Consider the following 21347-nt stretch of genomic DNA (forward strand, 5'->3'; position numbering starts at 1 on the left):
GGAGTACTAGCCCCACACAAGGCCCCACAGCCCAGGGTTCCAGTGCCAGGAAGATAAGTCTCCATAACTTCTGACTATAAAGCCAGCAGAAATTGAGGCTACAGGAGACAGAAACTACTGGAATTCCAGGCAGTTCCTCTTAAACGGTCCGCACACAGACTTATTCAAACTCACTACCTCTGAACTCCAGCATGAGGGCAGAAGATTGAAAGGCATCAGAGAAATATGGGGAGGAACTTGGGGACAGCTTTCGCCAAGACAGAAGTCCTGGCAGAGGTCATTGTTTCTTTTTGAGCTTTCTGCCAATACAGCCACAAAGCCAGCATGTGGGCATCATATCTGAGACTCCATCAACAAGGTTCACACTGTTTGCCATACCCTAGAGATTCCATGAGGCTCTACCCCACCAAGCTTTCAGGCCCACCCAAGATGTTTCCAGTGGTTTTTCCATATGAATGGCTTGCTTTGGCCTATGCTTCACATTTTTCTAAATTCTCTCAAACAAGCAGCATCTGGCTTCAGCAAGCCACCTACTGCTCACTAAGTTGCCCCAGGTCTGGCACTAGTAGGAGCCAGCCTTAGTTTGTAGCTCAGTCTCTCCAGGGGACCTTCAAGCCAGTATCAATAGCAGACTATCTGCAGATCACTTTATAGTTTATGCTGTGTGACCACAGACAGAACACAGGCACTGGCTGACTTTGGACATGCCAATAGAAATCAATGCCCAACTACAAGAGGACTGTATAGACAGCCTACAACATGGGTGCACCTTGAGTTCCCAGTTTGAGTGATAGTAAAGCTGTGTGACTGGACCATAAAGGACACCTGCTACATTAAGCCACTCTATTAAGCCTGGGAGAGAGAATAGCTTCACCCAGTAATGAGAAACACAGGAAGGGTGTCAAAATGAGTAACAAAGAAACATGGACCAATGAAATAACAAAATGAAACTCCAGAAAAAGAACTAAAAAAACAGAGATAAGCAATCTGTCTAAGGCAGAATTCAAAACACTGGTTATAAGGATGATTGAGTAATTTAGTGAGGACCTCAACAGGATAAAAAAGATCCAGTCAGAAACTAAGGATACACTAATTGAAATAAAGAACAATTTACAAGGAATCAACAATAGAGTGGATGCAGCAAAGAATCAAATCAGCAATTTAGAACATAAGGAAGCACAAAACAACTGATGAGAAAGGCGAAAAGAAAAAAGAATCCATAAAAATGAGGATTGTGTAAGGAGGCCCTGGGACAACTTCAAGCATGCCAATATTCATATCATAGGGGTGCCAGAAGGAGAAGAGTGAAAAACTGGAAAATTATTTTAAAAAATAATGAAAGAAAACTTCTCTAATTTGGTGAAGGAAATAGATATGCAAGTCCAAGAAGCACAGAGAGTCCTGAACAAGATGGATACAAGAAGGCCCACTCCAAGGCACATCATAATTAAAATGCCAAAGTTTAAAAATAAAGACAGAATCTTAAAAGCAGCAAGAGAAAAGCAGATAATTACGTACAGTGGATCCCCATAAGACTATCAGCTGATTTCTCAAAAGAAACTTTGCAGGCTAGAAAGGATTGGCAAGAAATATTCAAAGACACGAAAAACAAGGACCTATAACCAAGATTACTCTACCCAAAAAAGCTATCATTTAGAATCAAAGGACAAATAAAGACCTTCCCAGACAAGAAAAAAAGGTAAAGGAGTTTATCACCACCAAACTATTACATGAAATGTTGAAGGGAAGAAGAAGAAAAGAAGAAGGGGAAGGGGAAGTGGAAGGAGAAGGAGAATGAAAATGAAAATACCACCAAATAATACCTAAAAGCCTATTTATATTCTTGTATGATTCAGCAAGCCACCTACTTGCCCTGACACACCAGAGTGTATGAACAGAATAGAGTACAAAGACATTTTAACAATGACAGAGAACGAAGGGAAAGATTCAAGGTTTTACTAAACCATAAGCAGAAAATGCGCTTCCTTCCATGATCTGGTGGTAATCTTCTCCATCCCACTTGAGTACAATGACCATCGAGCATTACTGAGGCTACAGCAGGACTTACCTTCAGTTTATGCTCCAACATCATATTCTGCTCTCTTATTATGTTCTCTCTTTCTCGCTCCATCTTCTCCTTCAGTTGGGCTATGTTTTCCTCGAGACTCTTCTTCTGGGCTTCCATCTGTTGCTCCTGCTCCTGAAGTTTCTGTTTCATCAGCTCCTGCTCCTTCTCAGCAGCCTCCTTCCTGGCCCGCTCCTCTGCCCCAGGGAGGTTTGAGAGAGGCAAGAAAATTGAGTGAAGTCTGATGTCTACCCTCCTGAGCTCAGAACCCAAACCAGACCAAAGTAGAGGTGGGAAATCTCTAAACCAGCCCCCTTGACCTCACCATCAACAGCATAGTTCAGAATGTCATTGGAAAGGCCTGACTGGTTGATATTCACTGAATGTTAAAAGACTGCAGAATCTTTTCCACAGAGAAAAAGAGCTCCTTGTTTTGGGAAGGTGTTTTTTCACACCTGTCAAGGACACACAGGAACCTGCCCTGTCCCATACCTGCCATGGCCTTCTCCCCATCTGTGAGTGCTTTGTCTGCCTGCAGAATGGATTTCTCTATTGCCATCTGTGACTGCAGGAATCTCTGGAGGACCTCGTTTGCCTAAGGAAACAAACAGGATCAAAAGACGTTGATTTCCACTGGGAAGAATAATGCAACAAGAACAAGGAAGTCCATGGACATTTTTCTTCAGGATTAAAACTGTATCATGGCCCTACACACAGTGTCCAGACTCCTTAGAGTGACCAGAGGTTCTCCATACCCGCTTCATCCTCTCACCCTCCTCTCTCCCTCCTGTCTCTCTCCCAGGGCTCCTTCCTTCCCACACTCCAGGTTCCAGCCAGTGGAAACCCCATGCTCAGTTCTACAGACCCACTGTCTCTGCTGCTTTTTTTATCTGTATTTGCTTCCTCAGGGTGAAATATCTCTAGTTAACACTGCTCCTTCCTTCCGTCACTTGCTGACTATAACTTGAGGCAAGTCATTTTAACCTATCTCTGCCTCTCAGTTCAGATGTGTAAAATGTTCACAAAAAGTACAAATGCTTCTTCATTCTATCTGAAGAATTACATTTAAAAGTCTAGGGAAAGAACTTAACACTATGCTTATACTAATAACAGTTCATTATACATTAGTTCCACTATAAATATCATTATTGCTTTTTAACATTATTACATGTTGCCATTACCTATGTAGCCAACCTTCTCGGGTTCATGAGTATTATAGTGATGTACAATTATCTATGTACTTCCTTTCTTACTTTTGATCAGCTTTAAAGCCAAAGAGTCTGACTTGAAGTTGTAAATCATCAACATTTGGCACATTAAATGTCAAGTTGCTGAATGAAGAGATGAATAATTTCTGTGCTGCCTGTTGCAGAATTTGGAAATCCACGCTCATTCAAGATTTAATATTTCTATTCTACTTAAGAAAAAAGGCAACTAATAGGACTTAAGGACTAAAACAGTCATAATATCCTCATGCTTGCATATTCCTCACCTTCACTCCTTTCCTGGGCACTTTGCAATAGTCCCCTTCAATCCTTTCCTTTGTTTCCAAGTAGAGCTTGTGACCCCCAGGAACAGAGAAAGTTCCTGCTGAAATACTTTCCATGAGGGCCGCTGAAAGCTGATCAAGTTTAGCCTGGCAGTACTTAACAGATTCCTCTTCATTCTGCAGCATGAAATCATCCTTCTTATCCTTTATGATCTCCTGCAAGGGAAGTATAGAGGGATGTCACCAGAAGAAAAGAACTAAGGATATAAAATTACAAAGAACCCTGCAGAAGGAAGTCTGGCTCTGGTCCTCGTGGGAAAAGCATTCTGTTGAAGAGAGACATGGAATAAAGCAGGAATTACAAGATCTGATTTACTCACTACCCTGAAAATTCCATTTGAGGCAGGAAAAAACTACTTGATCCATGAGTGAGAGAGGAGGAATGGGTCATCAAAAGTACTTATAGGTTTCATTCTTCAAAAGGAATGGCCACAAAGGGTAAATAAGTGCTAAGACAAAGTACCACAAGCTTCTTCTGGAACTCCTGGTTTTTATCCTTGAAGGACTTCTCCATGAAGATCTCAATGGCTTCCCTCTCACAGGCTGCATGCAGGTCCAGCAGTTCCTGGAGCGTGTCTGTGGGGAACCTCACTTGCTGGGCCATCTGCTCACTGTAGTGGTCGGCTGCCTTCTGCACGGCCACTGAGTTCTCAATCTGGGCCAGAGTTGTCACTGCATTCTCCAGACAAGGCACTGCTCCACTATTGATGGCATCCACATAACTCACTACCAGAGTCTGCAGCCCTAATAAGCCAAGAAATTTATCAAGTTAACACTCAACAAGGTCAAGTTTCTGAGACTACATCTCTAAAAGTCTTTTTCTCTTTCTGTTCCTGTCTCTCATGCACACACACATATATTGTCTCCTTCTACATTGTTACACTATTACAGTAGGCTGTTAGTTAGATATTAACAAGAGAGGAGGGAGCGTAGGGAACTAGATATCTGATTAAGCCTTTTTAAATAGGAAAAAACGGCTTTACAGTCACCCTGGTGAGTGACCAACACTGGAGTAACATCATTTTGCCAAACAAAACAAAATCATCCAAGTAGGCAGGAAAGACAGTTTTTTAGTCCCCCAGGGAAGTCTGTCTGAATAACAGAGGAGGGAGAAAAAGGTATAGAGGGAATTCCTTTTACTGAGTGCATACACAGTAGATACCAAATGACTAAGCAGAACCATGAGACATGTGCAACAGGAGCCAAAATGGTGTGTGTACAAGCCTGAGGGCACAGCCTGGAAAATGCCAGGAAATAGATTTGATAGGAGGAGGGCACAAGCACAAGCCCAGGAAAATTCAAGAAAGGGATCACATAGTTTGAAAGAAAGCCTGCTCTTTTCCAAACCCCACAAAATATAGGGAGGCTAATGAAGACTTCAAGCAAGTAGCTGCTCTCTAGACTGCCTACCCTCTGTATCTCTGAGAGTTTACTTTCACTTTCACTTTAATAAATCTTGCCACCAAGGCTTAGAACTTTTCCTACACAAGGGTCCCTGGAATTCTTTTCCCATAACACCAGAGAAGAACCTATTTCTTCTGGTAACACTATTGTCCCACTGACTCTTAACTCTCATGGTTCTTCATGCCACAAGACTAAAAAATTTCCATGTGTCCCTAGCCAGGAGGTTCACTTCATTGGAGCACTGTCCCATGCACCAAATAGTTGTTAAGTTCGATTCCCAGGCTGGGTACATACTAGGTTGCAGATTTGATGCCCAGTCATGGCACACATGGGAGGCAACTGATCGATGTGGCTCTCTCCCATCGACGTTCCTCTCTCTCTCTTTCATTTCCACTCTTATAAATTAATAAACATATCCTCATCTGAGGATAAAAAATTTCAATGTCTACCTTCATCTAACATACTAAAGGATATCTGGAAAACATAACATCTTATTAGCAATCTTAGAAGCAAATTGTTTACATAGGTAGACATATGGATCAGGGTATATGTGATTATATTTATTTCTAATTCTAAAGTTTCCAGTAAATTTTCAGAGATATATGAGCTAATATTCATTATTGGACTGTTCTAAACTGTCAAAATATCTTTTGTATTCTCCTTGCAAATCACACTCATTATAAAGAAATTCCTTTGAGGAAACAGTATATTCTATTTGATACCCAGTTAGTGATTTATTATCACTAGAGGATTTTTTCACAGGTATGTATGTTGTAGATATTACTGATAATGTCTGTTATTTTGAAGAAGAATTAATAAACCCTCAAATGTGTGATAAATATACACTTGTTTTCATGAAGTATAAATATCTGTAAATCCATAATTCAACATAAAATCAAACAGAAATCCTGAAGAAGACATCATATGATATATATTCAACAAATATTAGACTTCGCAGAATGTGAAAAGGAGACTCACGTTTCCCAGTGACCATGATTCCCTCTCTTAGGGTTTTGGTTCTTGACTGGGTGAGGATGTAAGAACAGAAATTGTTTGTTTGTTCCCGGAATTGAGGATTCAGTTGGTGTTCTGCAACATTCTCAATATTTGCTAAGAGCTGTTTGTCATAGATAGGTCGGTCAAAGACAAAACACTTTCTTTTTGGAAAGAAATGACGGATGCACTCTCTGGGGAGATTGGATATTTGAGCTTTGGGGTTCCTGCCTGAAGACAAACCAACAAAACAAAAAAATAAACAAACAGAGATTACAGTAGAAACAGTCTGAGTGAGGACAAGAGACCTAAAAATTATTATGGCAGATTTTTGTATCTTTGCCATAGTCTATGTGTATAGCTTCAGTTTATATCTCCTTTAGCACATAGATATTCAATGCTTCGTTAACATCAAGTTTACCAATGATACAACTCTGGGGAGAAATTTTAGAATATATCAAACATGGTAAAATATCTATTGCTGCTATCAGACCTAAAATGTTAGAACACTGTGTTTTCTATGTTGATTAATAGATGAATGACTAATGGAAAAATAAGTCAAATGTAAATTTGCTCAATTCTGTGTGGAAATGGAGCTGTGGGACCAAAATGAAGAGCAACAAACAAGACAATGAAAAAATAGTAGCAATAGCAGCCAGATTATTTAAGGAATACTGCTTAGATGCCAAAAAATAATGTGTACACCACTAGCTTTTTTTAAACCAAAACCTCTGAAGAGTAAATATAACTAAAATGTAATTTAAATATGTCACCACTAATCTCTAAAGTATTAAAAATAAAGAACTGTATTGGTTTGACAGTGCTGCTCTTCTGCCTAGCCAATTTCTCACTTTTTGAGAAAGCAAAAATAGAAGCATGAGGAAAAAAATGAATAAATCAGAACTGATATTTCTTTCAAGGTTTCATCACATACATATATACCCATTAAAATTATTTATTATTATTGAAATCATAGCATGGATAAATATGTGGGAATTGAAAAAACCTGTAGTATAAATAGAAAAAATAACTGTAAAAATGTCCATATTTCCCAAAGCAAACTATAGATTCAATGCCACCTCCATCAAAATACCAATGGTGTTTGTCACAGTACAAGAATAAATGGTCCAAAAATGTATATGGAACCAAAAAGATCCCAAATAGCCACAGAAATCCTGAAAAAGAACAAGGTTGGAGGAATCATGCCACCTGATACCAAAATATACTACAATCCTGTAGTAATCAAATTACATGGTGCTGGAATAAAAACAGACACATAGATCAATAGAACAGAATGGAGAGCCCCCCAAAAAACCCATACTAATCTGATCAATTAACATATGCCAAAGGAGGCAAAATAACATACAATGGGGTAAAGAAGCTTATTCAATAAATGGTGTTGGAAAAATTGGACAAATACATGTAAAAATGAAACTACACCATCTTATTTCATATACAAGAATAAACTCAAAATGGATTAAAGACTTAACTGTTAAGACTCAAAACTATAAAACTCCTAGAAGATAGCGTAGGCAGTAAAATCTCAGGCATTTCTTTTAGCGACATTTTTTCTGATATATCTCTACCAGCAATGAAAACAAGAACATAAAATAAACAAATGAGGCTACATCAAATTAAATTCTTTTTGCACAGAAAAGAAAACCATAAACAAAATAAAAACATACCTATTGAGTGGATAAACATATTGGTCAAAATACAACCAATGAGGGATTAATATCCCAAATATATAAAAAATTCACACAAGTCAGCATAAAAAAAAATTAAAAAGTGAGCAGAGAACCAGAATAGATGGTTCTCCAAAGAGGACATACAGATGGCCAAAAGACTTATACAAACATGCTCAACATCACTAATCAACAGGGAAATGCAAATTAAAGCCACAATAAGATACCACTTCACACCTGTCCAAATGGCTCTTATCAATAAAACAACAAACAACAAATATTGGTGAGGATGTGGAGAAAAGGGAACCATAGTACACTGTTGATGGCAATACAGACTTGTGCAGCCAGTACAGAAAACAGCAAGCAGGTTCCTCCAAAAATTAAAAATAAAACTATTTTATGGCACTGCAACTTCATTTCTGGTTATATATCCGAACAAATCTAAAATAGTAATTTGAAAGAATATATATGTACTGCTATGTTCATTGAAGTGTTATTTATAATAGCCAAGACATGGAAATGCCCCAAAATAGACAAGTAGATAAAGACAATATGGTACATATAAACAATGGAATAGTATGTAACCATAAGAGTGAACTCTTACCATTTGTGACAGTGTGGACAACCTAGAGGATATTATGCTCAGAGAAATACATTAGAGAAAGACAAATCTCATATGATTTAACTTCTATGTCGAATTCAATGAACAAAATAAACAAACAAAATAGAAACAGATTCACAGATACAGAAAACAGACTGATGGCTGACAGAGGAAAGGAATTTTGGAGGGCTGGGTGAAAAAGATAAAGAGATTAACAAACACAAATTGGTAGTTAAAACAGTCATGAGGATGTAAAGTATGGCATAGGGAATGCAGTTAAAAATATTGTAATAACTGCGTATGATGCAAGGTACTAGAAAAATTAAGAGGATTACTTTGTAAAGTATGTGATATCTAGCCATTATGTTATAAACTTAAAAATAATACAAAAATAATGTTGAATGTAAATTTATTTGAAAAATTAATTTATTTTTAAAAGGAAAAATGCTAAGATGTATAAATTAAAATGTATTTTCTGATAGTTACCAAAAATTCAAAAATGCATAGATTGAAAACACAAAATATACTTCTTCAGGTTTATTAGAACATAAAATCATTTTTATAGACAATATATAAAGACATTAGAAAGTTACATGCCTATTTTAGAAGAATAATGTTTACTTATGTGAAAGATTGTTTTTTCATTTGACAGACTTTTCCTTGCAATTTTGTATCTAACTATCTAATCAGTTGTTTTTCTCAAGGGGAAAGCAGGAGCTAAAGTTAGAATCAGATGCTAAATAAAAAATTGTGTAAAGAACAAATTGACTGTGAATAATTTTACTATAAGTTTACTATAGGCTCTACTTTTCTTAAGTGAACTTAAGCTCCAATCCCTAGGGCCTTTCAACCCATCTCCCAGCCACCATTTCTACAGATTTCATCTAGTCTAAAACACAAATGCAACTCCAGAGATGACAGACAGTGTTTAGCACCCCCCCACTCTGTACTGGACCATCCACTGTCCAGTCATGCTCTCTCACCTGGAATCAGCTTCAAGGCATTCTCCAGGTACTCATCTTCTGTAATGGGGTGATCGTTTAACTTCAGCTCCAGGGTGAAATCCCGTACAGTCCAGACAAAGTCTGGAAAGAAACTCACAAACTCCATGGAATTGTCTACTCCATCTGGTGTAGGGGAGGACTTTGCCCTGATGAGTTCTGTCAGCTCTGTCACATAACTAGCACCTGGTTAAGAAAAAGAAACTCCCTACCCACAATTCCCACATTCCTCTAAAAGAAAACATATATGGTAAAACTCTTTTGCTCTGGTTCCTGCTGGTCCACCAAAGGCAACTAAGTGAAAGGGAAGAAGCTGACTGGATCTCCATTCCCACAGACCCCAGGACCCATGGTGGTGTGGTCCCTGGAAGGATACTGCAGCTGCTCCAGGGCCTGGTGGTTGATGGTGCCCATGCTGTTGTAGATGAACACGCTGCTCAGAAGCACGGCCAAGGCAAAGATCCACAAGTCATTCTTAGGATCACCCTAGGAAGGACATTAGGGCCAGACAGCTAGGAGTTTACATGTGGAAATTCATTCAGACACTAATTCTACCAGTCTTTCATTTTTATTCCAGCTAACATACTCACCACACAAAGAAGTTTGAAAACAGACATAGATGCAGATATCAGGTTTGACGATTACAATGGCATTTCTTGTGACTGTAATTTTTTTCATAGATAAAGGATTATATCATACAGGACTTTCTTGACTTTCTTTTTATTTAATTGGATGAAATAAAATAACATAGAAAAACCTAGTGCTGTACCTATTGTACAATTAGGTTTAATGAAGGGTGTTAGCTAGCACATATTCGTTCTAAATATATTTGTTGGTCATGGGCTATATAAAATATACCATAAGTAACACAACTGGGGAGATTATCAACAAATGTTTATGGGAAACTACTGAATATTTCCACTGTTGTTAAATTTAAAAGCAGTTTAAAATGAAAAATATTATTTTCTAGATGACTGTTTCAAAGCTGTGATGCACATCTATAACAATGAATGCAACAAAGATAATATCTGTAAGGAATTACATCTTAATAATGTATATAAGCACTAGAACCTATAGCTACAATATTAAATTAAAATTTACAAGTTCTTCAAGGAAGAACTAAGATCTGAAAATTGGAGACTTGTATATAACCTGAAGCCTTTCTCAGCATCTTGGCTGAAAATTAAAGACTTGGTAGAATGTGAATCTGAAGAAATGAAGGTTAACCTGCAGATAGAAAGACCCTAAGAAGCAAAAGTAAACATGGCAGAATCCAGGGGTCTTTTTAATAGAGTTACTTGATTTGGCTGGAACACAGGGTAGGCAAGAAGTTAAGGGTGCACAGTGAGTCTACTGAAACCACATGAAGGATCTTAAAGGCTGGGCTAATTTGTTTGTATAAAATATAACAGTGTGTAAATAATGACATAATACAGAGTTTTTTCTATTATAAACGGTGTCTAAATTGGTTCATTAGCAAAGTTAAAAATATCTAGAAAATGCAATAAGAAATTTTTAGAAGGGAACATCAATTTGTTAGTTTATCTTCCCAAATTTCAATTTAAAACCATAATCAACAAAAGAAGAAAGCAAACAAAATATAACCAGAGACATTGAAATTAAGAACAATCTAACAATAGCCAGAGAGGAGGGGGAGGGGACTGTGGGGAGAAGTGTTTTCAGGAACTACTATAAAGGACACATAGATAAAACCAAGGGGGAGGGTGGAAGCAAGGGAGGGGGGAAGTTTGGAGGGGGTGAGGGGGAGTAGTGGGGAGAAAATGCAGACAACTGTAATTGAACAACAATAAAGTAATTTATGAAAAAAAAATACTGGTCTAAGGATGCTCAAGGAACTTAGTGAGGACCTCAACAGCATGAAAAAGATGTAGTTAGAAATGAAGTTTACACTACTTAAAATAAAGAATAATTTACAGAGAAATAGTAGAGTGGAAGAAGCTGAAAATCAAATCAATGATCTGGAACATTAGGAAGCAAAAACAAGCAATCAGAATAAGAAGAAGAAAAAAGAATGAAAAAAATGAGGATATTATAAGCAGCCTCTGGGACAACTTCAAGAATTCCAATATTCACATCATAGGGGTGTCAGATGGAAAAGAGAAAGAACAAGAAATTGAAAATATTTGAAAAAAATAATGAAAGAAAACTCTTAGTTTGGTGAAGGAAATAGACATGCAATTCCAGGAAGCACAGAGAGTCCCAAACAAGATGGATGCAAAGAGGCTGACAGCAAGACACATCATAATTAAAATACTGAAGTTTAAAAGTATAGAGAGAATCTTAAAAACAGCAAGAGAAAAGCAGTTAGTTACCTACAGGGGAGTTCCCATAAAACTGTCAGCTGATTTCTCAAAAGAAACTTTGCTGGCAAGAAAGGATTGGCAAGAAACAGTCAAAGTGATGCATAGCAGGGACCTACAGCTAAGACTGCTCCACCCAGCAAAGTTACCATTTAGAATTGAAGGACAGATAAAGAGCTTCCCAGACAATACTAAAGGAATTCATCATCACCAAACTATTATTATACTAAGTGTTAAAGGGACTTATGTAAGTAAAAGAAAATCAAAATCATGAATAATAAAATGGCAATAAATACATACCTATCAACAATAGAATCTAAAAAACAAAGCAAATAAGAAGAACAGAAACAGAATCATGGATATTGTGAGGTTTTAGATGAGAGGTGTCGGGGAATGGGTGAAGAGGTGAGGGGATTAAGAAGTACAAATAGGTAGTTACAGAATAGCCATGGGGATGTAAAGTTCAGTATAGGAAAGGGAGTAGTCAAAGAACTTATACTTATGACCCACGGACATGAACAATGGTGGAGGAATGGCCTGAGGAAGTACAGCGTGCTAGTCAGACATGGGGCAAAAAGGGAAAAATCAGAACAACTATAATAACAAAATCAATAAAATATAATTTAAAAATAAAAATAAATTTAAAAGACATTTAAAAATAATAATAATTACATTGTAATTAATCATAATAATTACAATTAATTACATAATTACACATATGACAAACAATAGTTTATTTAGACAACCAGACCACTGTTTGATATCTAAAAATAAACACAAAATTTCTAACTCTTCTTTGGGTAGATTTAGAGAGCTGTAGAAATTTAGATACTATTTCCAAAAAGTCTCAAACTAAAGCAGAAAAGGAGAAATAATTCATTTTACCAATTAGTATAAAACTACAATATCAAAAACCCATCTTAAAATGGTGTTGTAGAAAAATACCTGCTTTCATAGGATTAATGCATCAAGAGGTGTCTCAAAGTCTTCCAGAATGTTCTGTGAATACTTGACAGACTTCACCATAGGACTGTAGATGCTTTGAGAGAAAGACTTTTACTTTGGTCACTAGTACCTACAGTACTAATCTAGAGACCTGAGAATATGGTACTCAGTAATTATTTATTAAATTGAATCAAATTATCCACTAAATGCCAAGAAATAAAATTTTACTCAGTGTACCATGACACCTTACCTAGAAGAAAGATTCAAACAAACAACAATTTGCCTGACATACAGTTGGATTTTGAGGTTCCACATACAGATGAAGCAGTTAAATTAAAGAGTTCATTATGACAATATCCAGATTAAAAACAATTTATCTGTGACTTTCTGCCTTACCTTTTCCACATCACCCAGGCCCTCGGTATCCAGAAGGACCAGAGTGTGGTTAGGCTTGGAGGGGTGGGGCACACACCACATCCAGATGCCCTTGGTTTTTGACTGCACCGTAGAGCCCAGAGGGAAACCTAAATGGAAGGAGAGACCCAACACACAGTGACAACAGATAATCTAAGCAGCCAAAGCATTGCAAAGTCAAACTTGTTGGAATGTAAGAACTTGAGAATATAGGATGGTGCTTTCTCTGTTTTGTAAAAATGCCCTACTGTGTGTGTCATCTACTTCAAGGAGAAAATGAATGTTAACTGTGAGAATGATACCCAGCAAGTGCTCAAGATGGAGGCAAGAGGCATCCACGAACCAGAAATAATGGAGGTATCTGATAACCATAATAAAAGCACTTTAAAAAATGGTCAAGTCCAAACCAGATAGCAGTGGACAAAAGAGGCAGCTAAAGAAAAAACAACAGAAGGAAAAAAAGAAATTGAGATGATATTTTGTCCAAAGTGATTTTAAAAAATGGTGGCTGGCTGGTGGAAGATAGTGGCCACAGTGGAATGTGCACTCACATAAAATTTTAACATCATGATAGATACTCAAACATCTTTATATGTTGACGGGAATATTCCATAGAGAAAGCAAAATGTGTCATGAAAGAGAAGAGACACAACTGAAAGATTACAGTGCTTGCACAGGTAGAATAAGGTAGGAATCTGCACATTAGTAGGAGAGATTTTCCTTAACTGAATAAAACAAAGAATATGGTAACAAAATACAATAAGGTTATAATTTAGTGGTGAGAATTAGAAGATTGGTTTATCAAGAGTAGTTCAGCCCTCTCTTTGCACAATCGGAAAAGAAAACTAATAAACGGTGATACGGAGTCATAAACATGTCCCCTGCCAGAGGACAGCACTCACCATGGTTCTGTCCTGCAAGACAGTTCATCAAGTAGGATTTGCCTGTGCGATACAGTCCCACAATGGCCACGACCACCACTGGCTGAGAAATCTGCTCAAGAATCTGTAGAGCTTCCTGATTCACTGATAGCTGCTCATTGATGTTTTCTACCAGACAAATGGGGGCTCTCATGTTGGGTCCAGATGCCATGGCAACCTGCCAACCTGGGAGAACATCCCAGTTGAAAAGAGATTATACTGTTACTCTCCATGAGGCATTATACAAAGCATCCATCACCTTAGGCTGTGTGAGTTTTCTGCTTTGTTCCTGTCACAGTAAGCATCGGCTAAGCCCCACAATGAAAAATTCATCGATTTTTGGTTCTGCCCTTACAGTGACTCTCTGCAAGGGCCAAACTGCTCCCAATGCCATAAGGACCTCAGATTGAATGTTGTTGTTGGCTCTGGGCGGCCAATTCTTATAATGCACTGGAGTGGGCCTACCCAATGTGAGGGTCATCCTCACTGAGAAGCAAAGCCGTCACCTTATGAGAACATCCTGTCACCAAACTTAAGACTTAACCAGCTGCATAGGGGGCAATGAGGCTGATGCTGAGGGAGGACCTGGCATTAGGATGACCCCAGAAACATAAGCCATGATTTTTTAGCCAGAGATTTCATGCATCTCTTCTGTCTTAGTAGTTGGGAACAGCTACTCAACTAATAATGAGTATGACTAGTATTCATCAAAATCTGATATTTTAAATTGACAATTCGGTTTGACATATGACAGGTCAATGAAATGTAGTATCTATAGAATCATCTATGATATTCAAGAGGCTGAATGAATTTGGGTTTCCAGAAGGGAAATAGCTTTTGATTTTTTTCTTTTGTGAGAAATCATCAAAATCCTTTTGGCCACAAAGTATAAAAATCATTCCTTTTGAAACAAAATTGAGTCACTGGGAGATCATTTTTGTTTTTCAAAATAGAAATGTGCATCAAAATAAAGAAGATGTATATTTAAAGCCAATAAAATGTATATATTAATGAAATTCAGTTAGCAATAACAAGAGTACCTCTGAATTCTTTACCCTCTATGTCAGTGTTCAAAAATACCCATGTTGTCCTATATGCAGATGACTTGATACAATATATAGGAAAACTTAAAGATTCCACAAAAAACTATTAACATTAATTAATTAATTCAGTAAGTAGCAGGATACAAAGTTAATATTCTGAAATCAATCGCATTTTATATAACAATAACAAGCAATCAGAAAGAAAAATTAAAAGCCCTGGCTGGTATAGCTCAGTGGACTGAGCGTGGGCTGGGAACCAAAGTGTCCCAGGTTCGATTCCCAGCCAGGGTACATTCCTGGGTTGCAGGCCATAACCCCCAGCAACCGCACATTGATGTTTCTCTCTCTCTCTCTCTCTCTCTCTCTATCTCCCTCCCTTCCCTCCTTAAAAAGAAATAAATAAAATCTTTTTTAAAAAAGAGAAATTAAGAAAACAATTCCATTTATAATTGCATCGGAAAAAGTAAAATACCTAGGAAAAAATTTAAACAAAGAAATAAAAGACCTGTACTCTGAAAACTATAAGACATTGATGACAGAAATTGAAGAGTATACAAATAATTTGAAGGACATACAGTGCTCATAGGCTGGAAGAATTAATATTGCTAAAATGACCATATGACCAAAGCAATCTACAGATTCAATGCAATTCTTATCAAAATACCAATGGTATTTTTCACCTAACTAGATGAAATATTCCTAAAATTTGTATGGAATCACAAAGACTCTGAATTGCCAAAGCTGTCTTGAGAAAGAAACACAAAGTTAGAGGTATCATGCTGTTTAATTTTAAACTATACTACAAGGAAGTAGTAATCAAACAGTATGGAACTAGCATAAAAACAGATACATAGATTATATGAAGAACCCAGAAGTAACCCCACACTTATATGTTTGACTCATCTATGACAAAAGAGTCAAGAATATACAATGGGATAAACTTTTTTCAATAAGTGGTGTTTGGAAAGTGGACAGATACATACAAAAAATGAAATCAGAACACTTTACTATACCATATGAAAGATAAACTCAAAATAGATTAAATTCTTAAAGTAAGTCCTGAAACCATAAAACTACTAGAAGAATACATACGCAATAAACTCTTTGAAACTGATTTTAGCAATATTTGGGGAGAACATTTCTCCTAAGGTAAAGACAACAAAAAGGTTGAATAAACAAATGGGACTAGATCAAACTAAAAAGTTTTTACACCACAAAGAAAACCATCAACAGAACAAAAAGGCAACCTACTAAATGGGAGAAGATATTTGCAAATAATATATCTGGTAAGGGGTTGATATCCAAAATATATAAAGAACTCATGCAACTCAATATCAAAAACCAAATAATCCAATTAAACAATGGTCCTAGGGTCTGAGTAAACATTTTTCCAGAGAAACTATTGATATGGCCAATAGATACATGGAATGATGCTTATCATTGCTAGTCATCAGGGAAATGCAAATAAAAACCACAATGAGCTATCACCTCACACCTGTCAGAATGGCTACCATCAAAAAGACAATGAAGGCTAAATCTTGGCAAGGATATGGAGGAAAATGAACCCTTGTGCACCTCTGGTGTGACTGTAAACAGGTACAGCCACTGTGGAAAACAGTATGGAGATTCCTTACAATATTAAAAGTAGAACTACCATGTGACTCAGCAGTCCTACTTCTAGGTATTTATCTAAAGAACTCAGAAGTGCAAATTCAAAAAGACGTATGCACTAACCACTATGCTACACATCTGTAACTAATACAGAAGTATAGTGAATGTAAACTTTAATTGAAAAATAAAAAACCAAAATGATACATTCACTCCTACGTTCATTGCAGCATTAATTACAATAGTCTAGATATGGAAGCAGTTTAAGTGTTCAACGATATACAAATGGATAAAGAAAACATGGTACATATATACAATGGAATATTAGCATATTCCATAGCCATAAGAAATGAAATCTTATCCTGGTTGGTATGACTCAGTGGATTGAGTGCCAAACTGTGAACCAAAGGGTTGCCAGTTCAATTCCCAGTCAGAGTCCAAGCCTGGGTTGCAGGTCAGGTCCCCAGTGTGGGGGCAGGGGGTGAGAGGCAACCACACATTGATTTTTCTCTCTCTCCCTTTCTCCCCCCTTCTCCTCTCTAAAAACAAATAAAATGTTTTAAAAAATGAAATCTTGCCATTTGCAACAGCATGAATATACCTAGAAGGTATTATGCTAAGTGAAGTATGTCAGAGAAGATCAAATACCACATGAAATCACTATGGTATTAAATGGAATCTAAAAACCAAAATAAATAAACAAAATAAACTCATAGATGCAGAGACAAACTGCTGATTATCAGATGGGAGGGGCTGTGAGATGCACAAATAAGGTGAAGGAGGTTAAAAAGTACAAAGTTCCAATTATAAAAAATAGTCATAGGGATGTAAAGTACAGCATAGGGAATATAGTCAATAATATGGGAATAACTCTGTATAGTGCCAGAGAGGTACACCAACTAAAGATAACATATTATGTTAACTCTAATTTAAAAATACATTTTTAAAAATATCCATGTGAAAAGACCCAAAGCAAACTCTACCCTCCAGTGGGCCTGTAAACTCCTGAACACAGCTGTCATAGGATTTCATTAGAGAGAAGAAAGAACTACTCATTTTCCAGGAAGTGCTGAGAAGCTGGCATTTCCCAATTTTCAGAACATACTATGAAAGAAGCTGCCCCAGGAGCAAGCTCCAGCCTGAGCAGTGACTCAGCCAACACCCAGAGATAACATGCTTACTTTCCAGCTTATAAGAGTGAGACTGGGGGTGGGAATGAGGTAAAAATCTTTAGACAGCCCATTTCATTCTGGCTCTTTTTTTTCCGTCTCCATCCAACAAATAAAGGCAGGCAGAGCTCTCTTAGCTAAGCCTACTCTTGATTTAATAATAATTAATAATAATAATGACAGTGATAATGGTACAAATATGGGGGGCAAATCTAATGTAATGTGGAGCCAAGGTTGAGAACCAGTGATAAGTCTAACCTATGCAACTTATAATTAGGAACACTGAGCTCATGGATAATGGAACTGCCTCTAACATCCCCCCTTAAAGAGTCAGAAGACCCTGATTTCTCATTTCTCCATGCATCTGTCTGTTCCACTCCACTTGCAGCTGCCCTGGTTATGTGCCATGCTGCGAGGATGTCACCTCACAGCTACCTCTGCTCCAAATGGAGAAGCTGGGCTTTCCCAGAACTAAAGCCACAGCTGAAGCCTGCAGCCCAGACAATGAGGCTACAGGTGCCCTTACCACTGCATTCCTCAGAGACCATTTTGAGTCGGAAGTTGAGGGGTTTAAGCTCAAGACCAAACTGCATGCAAAAGAATGTTGATAAGTGAGCATTTCTGCCCCAGGCTCCTCAGGTCAGCTTGTCCAAGCACAAGCTCCCAGTTGTTTCCCACCCCTGCTTGCTCCCTTTCCTCCTCCCACTCTTCTGTTGCTAGTGTGTACAAGTTAAAACAAACTGAGAAATATTGTTATTTTTGCAAACGAAACAGAAACAACTGAACCCAAAAACAGAAGTAATTGAGGTAATTTGTTTGGTAGGGACCACACATTTGGAAACTGCAGGATTAAAAAAGGTTTAGACCTTACAGTTATTTTTAACAGTTGATTAAAATACTTCAGAATGAATTAATTTCATCTGAATACCACTTTATAGAATCCTTGGAATATGAAAAATGGTTAATACAACAAAGAATATTTTAATATTTAACTGTCTGTTGAGGATCATTTTTTCTCTCTGTTTTCCACTGTCCTAAAAAAGAAATATCTGAGGTGGGGAGGAGGGAGATGGAGGAAGGGCCTCTAACCAGTGCCTCTCTGAGGGGGAGGCCAGGTTTTGTTCCTCAGCCACAGAAAGGAGTTCAGCCCCGTCAAGGAAGTGATGTAGGATACTCTCCGCCTTCACCCATGTAGGGCTCTTTGTGCAGCCCTGTGTGGACACCCAAGAAGAAGCAGCACATCCCAGGGACAAAGTGTGCCCGCTGTCGCCTTTCAGCAGCCTAGGATCCAAACTGAAACACTGAGCTTCCCAGAGCATCTAGTCCCGCGGGTTACACCTCCTCCGTCCCCCACCACCTGCCAGCTGCCTCCTGGACTGCGGTGCGGAACCTGCACCCTTGGGGTGGGATATTTGTTGAAGCACGTGCTGTTGTTAGTTACCGAACTTGTGCACAGAAGATAAGGTCTAGGGGCAAACTTACGTGTCTCCGACACTGCAAACAGGATCAAGGTCTCAACTGTCCTCGCTCTCCCCTTGCGACGTCTCCAGCTTCTGATTCCTCCCGGTACCCGCTGTTCTCTTTTATAGATGGAAATTAGAGCCAGAGATTGCAGGCAAGCAGTTTTGTGTCAGGTCGGGAAGTATAGAACCGAAATCGAAAGGATACACCCTTTCCTGTAAAGTTAACTGTTGGGTTTTCATCCCCTCCCTCCTTCCACTGAAAGGCATGCAAAGGGCCAGGGAGGAGGCAAAGCTTCAGAATCCCAGCCGGGGTACCATTCCTCATGTGGTTTGCTTTCCTTAACTCTACACAGAACACAGATTAGCAGGGAAGAAAGTGAGCCTATAACAGCAGGCTGACAGAGGTCAAGAGCCTGTCATGAGTACTTTCTGAAAAGCAATAAGGATTTTGTTGTAATTATTGTTTTAATTTTATGCTTAGACTCCCTTTTCATTTCTAGATATTTTTAACTCTTGTTAGTAATTCGTCCTTTTTAATCAATGATAATTGTGTGCACAAAACTCTTACTTTTCCAGTCAAGAGATAATCACTATTATTTTGTAGTAAATTCTTCCACTTACTTTCTTTGTGGTGGCTCTATGGGGGATAATAGTGGTCCTGAGTTTATATTTTGAGTGTTTGCTTTAAATAAAATAATATAAAAATGCAAACTCAAAAGGGAACATTCAACATGAGCAAAGAAATAACCGTCAACAAATTTTTAAAAGTTGACAAGTGCCACAAATATTGTCTCTGTTTTCTGGTTTTGTCTTCTAATGAGCTTCATTACCACATATTTGAATTTTAGTATAAATAAAATTCAGAAACAAAACCTATGTAATTCTAAGGGATTCCACTGTATTAAATTACTGAAGAAAATTACATAATTAAATTAGACTTTTGTAACACCTGTTGTTTCTGGATGGATATAGGTAGTAGTTATGTTCTGGGAACAGTTTGGGGTTAGTTTCATTGCCTGCCTATTTTTCTCTGCCTAGAATATTCTGAGTTGGTTTCAAAGACATTAAAGTGTTATTTCCACTTTCATCAAAATGTTTGGTTGAAATTGGTTGTTTGACAACATGGTAAAAACAAAGTAGCGACAGCTAGATGTTAGATTCATTTTTATAGCGTTATCAAAAATAGATTACTAAAACGAAAAACTTGTTCCAGGAAAGCTATTAAATACATTAAAAATTGAAATCCATTTATTCCATTTAATATGTTGCATAACACTACCAACCATATTCTTACGGGAGTGTTTGTCTTTTAATATGAGTTTCTATCCTGGACCTCTTCTTTTCAGTGTTATAACATATTCTATGGTGTGATATTAGTTGGTCACTCTTTATAACTTACCTTTGTTTGGTATTTTTAATTTGGGCAGTGGTAATTGTAAGGTCTTCTTAGACCCCACCAAGGAAATAAACAGCCAATTAGCCATAGAAACAAGCAGATGAGCTTTATTTTGAAAGTTTGTGCTCCCAGGCGACGTTTTCCCCCACCCAGAGAAAGGGCTAAGAAAACACCTTGCGGGAGAAGGGAAAGGCTGGGAGTTTTATATGGCTTGACTTCGTGTGGGAGCCAAGGTTTGGTTCTTGGTGAACAAAGAAGCAACTTAGCATTGGTGGCCCCTGGTCTGATGTCAGTCACCTCTTCTGGGTCAGAGTTCAGTTGCCATATTACTTGTAGTCCAAACAGTGGCCATATTTGTAATCCAAAATACTAATTGTAACTAGATTCCCACTTGTCCTACCCCGCCCATCCTGACAGTAATATTTTTCCTGCAAAACATAGTGGCAGCTTTCACTGGCATATGTAACATAACTGTGCGGACCATTGCCTTTGCATATTGAAAGATGAACGGAGTAAGGTTCTCACCCTTGGCAATCTATACCTTGAAGGAAGGAAATACAAAATAAAGCAATAAGTGATGAGTGTTAAAAATGATATTTCAAAAAAGTGCCTGTGTCTACAAAAGCAACAGTTAAGTATTAGGAAGGGTTATAGATGGCTTGACGGAAAAGGTCTCATTCCTGTTGGATGTTAAAGAATGACTCCCTTCTGTTCCAGACTGGTGTGACTCAGTGGGTTGGGCATAGTCCCACAAACCAAAAGGTCACCAG

General features: G+C 37.8%; 1 protein-coding gene across 2 annotated transcripts in view; it reads right to left on the reverse strand.

The window, feature by feature from the left end:
- LOC114496240 (guanylate-binding protein 6-like) overlaps nt 1–19446 on the reverse strand; it is a 58591-nt gene extending 39145 nt beyond the window's left edge. For both annotated transcript variants that reach the window (XM_036026385.1, XM_028511525.2), the window contains exons 1-10: nt 19201–19446; nt 13881–14084; nt 12961–13088; nt 9675–9784; nt 9281–9477; nt 5997–6242; nt 4078–4358; nt 3558–3770; nt 2558–2660; nt 2069–2262 (exon numbers count right to left, since the gene is read on the reverse strand). In XM_036026385.1, the coding sequence (XP_035882278.1) occupies nt 2069–2262; nt 2558–2660; nt 3558–3770; nt 4078–4358; nt 5997–6242; nt 9281–9477; nt 9675–9784; nt 12961–13088; nt 13881–14070 (1662 nt within the window). In that variant the 5' untranslated portion in view covers nt 14071–14084; nt 19201–19446. The remainder of the gene's footprint in view (nt 1–2068; nt 2263–2557; nt 2661–3557; nt 3771–4077; nt 4359–5996; nt 6243–9280; nt 9478–9674; nt 9785–12960; nt 13089–13880; nt 14085–19200) is intronic.
- Nucleotides 19447–21347: the final 1901 nt, after the last annotated feature.

This window comes from Phyllostomus discolor, chromosome 5, assembly GCF_004126475.2.
Source record: "Phyllostomus discolor isolate MPI-MPIP mPhyDis1 chromosome 5, mPhyDis1.pri.v3, whole genome shotgun sequence".
Taxonomy (NCBI): Eukaryota; Metazoa; Chordata; class Mammalia; order Chiroptera; family Phyllostomidae; genus Phyllostomus; species Phyllostomus discolor.